This window comes from Buteo buteo, chromosome 7, assembly GCF_964188355.1.
Source record: "Buteo buteo chromosome 7, bButBut1.hap1.1, whole genome shotgun sequence".
NCBI classification, from domain to species: domain Eukaryota; kingdom Metazoa; phylum Chordata; class Aves; order Accipitriformes; family Accipitridae; genus Buteo; species Buteo buteo.
Window position 1 is genome coordinate 9,325,636 of NC_134177.1, and position 7,985 is coordinate 9,333,620.

Below are 7,985 nucleotides of genomic sequence, written 5' to 3' on the forward strand. Positions count from 1 at the left end.
GGCGTATCAGCTGGGTTGTCTACTATTCTGGTGTCATCATTGCTTCCATATCAATCTTTGCTGCTTTCCTGCAGTTGTTTCACTTCTGTGATGTGCCAAGTTGTTCCAGCCTGCTCAGCATTTTGTCCACCTAGATACTTTGTAACGTGCATGTTCATTTTCTTGTTTTTAAGGCTTTCCACTTATCTAAGTCCCAACTGGGTCAGTGAAATGAACTTACATTGATTTCAGGACTGCTTTTCAGGTCCTGTTTGTTGTTTGTTTGTGTTGTTGACTTTCCAGTTCAGTGAGGCAAAAGAACAAACTGATGAATGTTTGTTTGTTCCAGACTTTGCTGAGCCATTGGTCATACCTGCATTTGGAGAAGTTGCTTCCAGTGGAGCAGCTGTGTTTGGAGCTGTTGGGCTAGACAATCAACCTCCCGAAGAGATGGTTGCAATTATCATTTCCATGGGCTTCCAAAGGAATCTAGCAATTCAAGCACTGAAGGCAACAGTGAGTTCCATGTGTTATTGGTAGCACATGGGTTCCATTTCATATTATGTGCTTTGTACATGTGCATGCTCAGACGCCTTTGAAACATGCATATAAAAATCCAGTTAGTGGGTGATGCACATAGAACTATCTGGCAAAGCGTGGGATGCCTGATTTGTCTGGGTTAGAGTGGGGAAGGTGGTTTGTGAGTTTCACATGAATGTCAAAATGTGGAGGACAGTGAGGAATACTTAGCTTCTTGTACCATCTGTTGAGAAACAACCTGGATGCCTAAAGACTATGCATCTTTAAGATGAGAACCCGGGGGCCATAGGGATTAGTTGTGGGAGGATTTCTTTTCCATCTGTCAAGCTTCTGCAGAGTGCTTGTTGAACACTATTTTCCATGGAGGTAGAGTATGTATCTTACAAGTTTTAAGTGCTGTCCAACATGATCCTTACTGTGTTCAAAGACCAATGAGTGGTAGCATGCTAGAGAATGTATTCAATGCTGCTCTTTTGCTTGTTTAACTCACAGAACAATAATTTGGAGCGTGCACTGGAATGGATCTTCAGCCACCCTGAACTCGAGGAAGAAACTGAGCCTGCTTTGGACATGATGGATATGGAGAACAATGCTAATGCCAATATCCTTGCAGAGACAGGATCGGAGGGACCCAGGATCAAAGATGGGTCTGGAAGTAAGTTCTCCTTCAGCTTAGAACTGGTTACCATGTTGTTGCATCACGCCTATGCCATTCATAGAGCTCCTTTCTGTTTTGAAAGTAGTTATTGTGGTTTTTTGGACATGATCCAGACAATTTACTTCCAATCTTGCTTCTGGGGCCGAGTCTAGCTCTGTGGGGCTGCTAAGTTCTGTGGGCTGTGTTTGCTCAGAAAACTCTTTCTCTGGACTCACTGAATAAATGGAGTCCAAGTTTCTTGTTGCCACAGCATATAAGTCTCTCCTGGCCTAGCTTTACTTTTTGTTTTGTTGCTCTAAGAGAAAAAGACAAAGAAAAGCTAGAATGTTTAAATCTTGAGGGGCTAAAGGTAACGCTGCTGTTACAAACCACCTGAGTTTCTGTCCTCCTGTGGTCTGATGGGAGATTTGATAATCCCTCCAGCCAAGTTCCTTATTCTAAATATGGCAGGTATAGTTAGTATCCTGCATGTCCTGCTTTGCCATTTTGGTTTTTTGAGATCCTCAGTCAAGCTACTGCTAAATAAACCACAAGATGGGGCTAATGTACAGCAGAGTTGTGAAGCAGGCAAAGAACCTATCCTATTGTAAGTGTAAAAGCAACAGAGTACAAAAGCTCAGTGGTGGTTCTAATTTGTCACATAACAGTTTTTGGAAGGTTTTTAGTGACCAATTCTAATAACTGTAGTATGTTCTAATCTTGTACTTCTGATCTAGACTGTAATGGTCTTATTAAAAAAAAATTAACAGGCAATTTGATTTTTTGTTTCTGTGGTTGCTGTTATGATATAAGAATATTCATTTCTTTGTTTCTAACATTATAAAGACCAATCTTAAGTCTCTTGGAGACATGGGAAACATTGATTATCGTTAGGTTAAAAAAAATTATTTCGAATAATTATTTTTTGTGGTACTTAGCCTTTATAGACTGAGACCATTTACTGAGTGCCTGAAAACCTGATAATCAACATGATACTGTAAAATGGCTCCAGAAAGCCCTCTCCACCAAAATCCAGGCCCCTGTCCTTATGCAATATCCTGAAAGAAGGTACCCTTTTACTTTTGGTGGTAATTTGGGTGAACAGCATGAATGGGTGGGGAGCAAGAACCAATGCTGAGTTCTCTGGAGACATTAAGCACAAAAATTGTCCTCATGTTAAAGAAAGAGGTTTCTTTCCTGTCCTCTCTTTTATGGGCTGCTGAAGTATAAACTTCTGGTTTTTGTTTGACTAATAGGGGATCTGTGATCATACTTAGAGCTAATTTGTGTGCAGAATGAATTCCTTCCTCTGGCACTTTCTGTGGTGCTCTCTGTGAACTGGGAATGAATCTGCTCTTTTCCCTTTCCTGGTAGGGGCTGTGATCATAGCCCAGCTGTATGTGTACAGATCTATCTGGGTTTGATTTGGATTGGTTTGATGTTTGACAGTGAATCTGACCACTGGTTAAAGTGAGAATATGCTGCAGTCTTAACAGAAACTGTTTGGGGATGCAGAGTCTGAGTTAGGAGTGCTTAGCTGCTTCTCCAGTACTGAAAAGAAAGTTTCCCCAGAGTCATATTGCAATGTTAGCAGTAAGACACTTATGGTCCCATTTGTATTTCTTAAACAGGATATGAGCTGTTTGGGTTCATCAGCCACATGGGAACATCCACAATGAGTGGCCACTATGTTTGTCATCTCAAAAAAGAAGGAAGGTGAGTGGAATTGGGAGAGACACACAAGGATGAGCAAATGTTTTCTTTGACGCATGCATTGTACAGAGCAGGGTGTGTATTCATGGCAGACAAAACACGCGTGTTGTTACCATGTATACATTTCCCACCAAAGAAATTAAAATTGTTACAGATTGTAGATGTGGTGAGTCGGTTCTGATTCTGCTGAGGTGTATGCTGAAACGTACCATCGGCTCTCCTGTGCTTGTTCCAAATCTCTGTTCATCTTGGGGCATCAGTTCTGTAGCTGGCTTTGTTTATCTGAGCTTCCCCCAACTTCCTTTCATTCACCATCAATAGAAACCCATCAAACTATGGGCTGATACTAGTATTGCTAGTACTGTGGTGCTGATCTTGGCTGTGATTTTGATATGGTCGTATTATTAGGCATTGGGAATCCCTGATTTTCCTTCATTTGATTCCTCTGCATGTTCCTCTTCCTTTTCAGTTTCTGACTCTGCTAGTAAACCTGCTTGTGCTGTTTCTCTGATCTTTTGTTTTTGTTGTCTAATTTTAGATTTTAAGCTCTTTGAAGTTTGGATCTGAGAAGTCCCTGATAAACTTGTGATGATTTTTACACACGTGGAATGTAATCAATCTTGTTTTCATTTCAGATGGGTGATCTACAATGACCTTAGAGTCTGTGCCTCAGAACGACCTCCCAAAGACCTGGGCTACATTTATTTTTACCACAGGATACCAAGTTAGGCCTCAAATCTATTACCTGGCCTTAAGAAGCCATAAGCCTTTTTAACCTGCCCAAAAAAGTGTACAATAAAAAAAGAAAATCTAAAACCAACAAAAGACCCCTAATCCTTGGACTGCCAAAAAGCAAAGGAAAACATGGGATATTTATTTAAAAACAGTCATTTGATGCCGCCTTAAGTGTTAGAGGGAAAATTTCTATTAGGTGATGTATAGTATGTTGTTTTAAATTTATACACCTTAAAGGGTACCTTAAGACCATGCAGATTACTGGTGGAGTTTGCAGCTAGTAAATGGAGAAGATGGAATTTTCAGAGTTGAACAAAAATAGCCCAGTTCAGCCCACCTCCTGCCTGTTCTGTACATGCGTGTGTTGAAGACCACAAAGAAATATTTGCATCTTTGGTAACTGGGAGCCAGTGTTTTCAACCAGACTCCAGACCACTTAGGAGAAATCATATTGCATATAAAGTTGGAGGAAGGGGGTATGTGAGTGTTCTTCAAAGCAGAATGTCTTATTTGAGAGATTATTTTTGGTACAGTGAGAAAAGTCAACTAAAGTTATATCTGTTGGAATGCAGTTTTATAGTATTTTGGTTTGCCTTTTTGATGTGTAAACCTAAGAAACTAATGGAGATGGAAGCAATCTCCTGTCAGTGCCCTGTATATTTTCTGCCAAAGAGAAATAGTAGATTTTATTTTTGCAGACATAGTTTTTTTCATATTCTCTTGGATGTTTGTTTTGCAAGTTCTTCCAACAGATTCAGGATTACAGATGGCTAAAAGAAGCAGACTTTCTGACTATAAAATTAAATGCATACCCTCAGGAAGGGCAAGGCTATTGTTTAAATTTTATTTTCTTATGAAGGAGGTAAAGAAGGGGTAATGTCCCATTATATTTATTTCAGGGAAATTTGCATCTAGACCACTCACATTCCAGCTGAATTCAACTCCCTGACAAAGTACTCACAGTGCAATTGTGCTTTCTGCCAAAGATTGCTTATTTAGTTCCATCCATGAGTGAGGGAAATTGCTTAGTAAAATAGCTGATTTACTGATTTGCCTCTCTCTCCTCCCTCCCTTTAAAAAAACCCCATCCAAAACCCCCCAAAATCAATAACAAAAACCAACCAACAAAGGAAAACCCCACTTTGAAGTGATGTGTCAGCTTTCTTAAAACTTGCAAACACACCAATAATCTGATTGCTTCAACAGACACCTTCTGAAAGGGGTTTTATATATCTGGCAGGGATGAAGGGGTGGGTAGGTAGGGGCTGGCCTTTCCTGTTTTGTTTTGTTTTGTTTTCTTTGGGTTGTTATTTCACTTTGTATCACAGACAAGAATTTATATGTGGGTTTTTAAATTGTATTTGAAAACACTAATTCTAGAAAAAATACAATGGTGAGTGCAAAACCTTTCATGATTCCAAAAAACCCCCAAAGGCTTACAGTGTTGGCCACTGCTTAGAGACTGTTGCTGGAGTTGCCTCATATAATCTTACTGAGCCCTCAAAATAAATTGGAACAGTCAAAAAAAAAAAAAATACTCCTTACAGAGAGAGGCAGGGAGCTGTAATTACATTTTCTCTGCAGTCAGTGCCTGCAAGTTTAATAGCAAAATTCAGGCAGCTACACACTACAGAAGAGAGCCCAAATTAAAAATCTGGTTATGAGCAGGGCATTTTTTCCAGCATTTGGGGAAAACTAGTTCTCCCTCTGGTCATATAGCCTCATGCAGAGCCAAAAAAACACTGTTGATTTTTTTAAATCAATTTTTGATCTTAAAAGATTATGAGAGAAATTCTAGTGCAATAATTCTGTAGAGTGGAAATGGTGCCTAATCGCTGGGAAAGCTTCTGGCATTTAGTGCCCTTATTGACACAAAAGAACGGCGGCATCCTAGCACAATACTAAGTGGCTCCTGTGAGATTCAGCTGCCTTGTAATTACTGAGCCACCAGTTCTGGACAAAATAAAAGCTGCCAGAAATTTTTTTCCTTCTTCCAGGTTTTGAGTATTTGTGTATTTCACCAGAAAATGCCAGATTTGACAATGGGATCAGCAAATTATGCAGTGATACATCTTCTATATAAAGTGAAAGAACAAAACTTCCATATATCTATGTTTGTGGTTTTTCATTCTGGCAGTACAAAAAGGACAAAAGGCCTCTTTTTTCTCTTTTTTCTCTTTTTTTCTCTGCTCTCTCCCCTCTCTCCCTTCTCTCCCCTCTCTCCCTTCTCTCCTCTCTTTTCTTTTTTCTCTTTTCTCTTTTCTTCTCTTTTCTTTTTTCCTTATGCGCAGTTATATTCCAAGGAAGTTCAGCACAACAGCTTCACTCTTGCCTCATGAACTTAAAGGGCTATTTATAAACTAACAGGATCTGGTGGCCACTACCTTTTTATTTAGAAACCTTGGGTAAATAAAGGCCAATAGATTAGTTCACATGTTCATTATTAAACTGGAAACGTGGCTGGTCTCTCATAGGATTAAGGATGGAGCTTGGACTCTTGCAAACCATTTGTCTGGTACCTCCCAAAACTGGAATAGCTGTGGGACTGATTGATCTCAGTTAATAGGAGGCACACTTGATAAACTGGAAATGGTAAATGAAAGGTGGGAGCCATTTGCTGGCTGTGATAGATGAACTGTAGCACCTCAGCTTCTGAAATTCTTTTCAGTTCATCACTCTTGTGTACTGCCTGCCTAAACTACCAAGTGGGTCAGAAGTGCAGAGAGCAGTTTAGGTGAAAGGCTTATGGATCTTCTAAAATTTAGCGCTTGAAAATATGTTAAAAGTTCTTCAGCTGTTTGAGGAACTACTTCAGTATTTCCCAAAGTAGTGGCTTCCCTCCTTTTTCAAATGGCTAGTTAAGTCATTTCACTTTTGCAATGGGCTATGTGTGAAGAACATCATGAATCTGCAGGAGCAGGATGTAAATTCCTGACTCTTCAGCCTAATGTGGGAGAGAGGACTTTGGTTTTTTAAACTTCAGCATTCAGAAGCCACACTCAAACAGACTGTACTGAATAGATGACTAATTTATCAAGCTTTGCCTGCTAAAATTTGTATGCAATTAATTGTGCTGGCCCAGGCCTCAGTGCACAACCTGTCCACAACAGTGGACAGCGGCTGATGGGGAAACTCCATGTGTCTGGGTACTGTAATAGCTGTTAGGGAGTTAGGTGTGCTGAGAGGTTCTTGACAAAAAAGGATGGAGGAAGAAAAATCACTGTGAGCTGTTTGAGACAATCTAACCTGAAAATTATGGCAAGCCAGGAGTTGGCAGCAAATAATAATGCTCTTATTTCTCCGACTGATTTTTACTTTTTCATGTGATACATTCAGGTTAGGAGAGTGGAAGGAAGAAAAACTCAACAACTTTTCCTTGTTTTCCTTTTCTCCTCTCATTCCTAGCAGCGTGCTGGATCCAGTAGACCCCTCATTCTGAGTCACAGTTTCCACTCTCCAAAACACATGTAGGCACAAACTCCTATTTAATCTTCCTAGCTAAAATATAATTAGGATAAAAATTTAATTTATTCAAAGCTGTGGTTTAAAAACAAGTCTAGATATTTCTGGACTACTATCACTTGTAATTCTACTGGGTTCAGTGGCATTACTTCTGACTTACTTTGGTGTAACTGAAACCAGCATTAGTCCAGTTTCTTTGATTCAGACAGCCTCCACTGGGTTTGTAGAGTACATTCTGAATACAGCTGCAACCAGAGCTCATTAGATTGCTTTAGAATTATCTCCAATTCATTCCTGTTGTCCTCCATCCTGGCAGCAGCCATTTTTATCATCTTTGCTATTTTCATGCAATGACAGACTATGCAAAATATGTAACTGGACTTAACTTTTTATTCTTTTCTCATCACCTTTCCTATCTGAATGGCTGAGGTCAGTTTCTGATTTCTATTCACTCCTCAGTGATTTTACTGTTGTATCCTGGAAGTGTCTGTACCGGTTTACTTTGCACCATTCAGAGTTGTTTGCTTGAAGCACTGTTAACAGTTTGGAGACTATTTGTCTGAGATCAGAAAGGTTGTGAAAGACATTGTTGCAACTGTTTTAAATTAAAAAGAAATATTCTCACATCTTGTGATTGTGTGGATTCTTGCTTCTTTCTTTCCTGTCTGAACTGAAGAGGAATAGACTGAGTATGTTTTGATGCTGCTTTCTTTTCTTACTCTTTGTGGTCATGTTTGGTGTTTTACTGAAAAAACCTGCATAGGGAACAAAGAGATTTGTGAGATTCTTGATTTCTTGTGACTCACGGCACTCCTGTGGATTGAAAAAAAAAATTAAAAATCCCCAAGCCCTGAGTAGATATAAAACATGACACAAATAGAAAATAGGATTTAAATTGATTGAATTTTTTCTTTTTAAC

General features: G+C 39.4%; 1 protein-coding gene across 2 annotated transcripts in view; it reads left to right on the plus strand.

The window, feature by feature from the left end:
* The window catches only part of USP13 (ubiquitin specific peptidase 13), a 56,006-nt gene extending 48,316 nt beyond the window's left edge, over positions 1–7,690 (plus strand). For both annotated transcript variants that reach the window (XM_075031445.1, XM_075031446.1), the window contains 4 exons: positions 329–495; positions 1,012–1,174; positions 2,788–2,872; positions 3,505–7,690. In XM_075031445.1, coding sequence (XP_074887546.1) covers positions 329–495; positions 1,012–1,174; positions 2,788–2,872; positions 3,505–3,598 — 509 coding nt within the window. In that variant the 3' untranslated portion in view covers positions 3,599–7,690. The remainder of the gene's footprint in view (positions 1–328; positions 496–1,011; positions 1,175–2,787; positions 2,873–3,504) is intronic.
* The last annotated feature ends 295 nt before the right edge of the window (positions 7,691–7,985 follow it).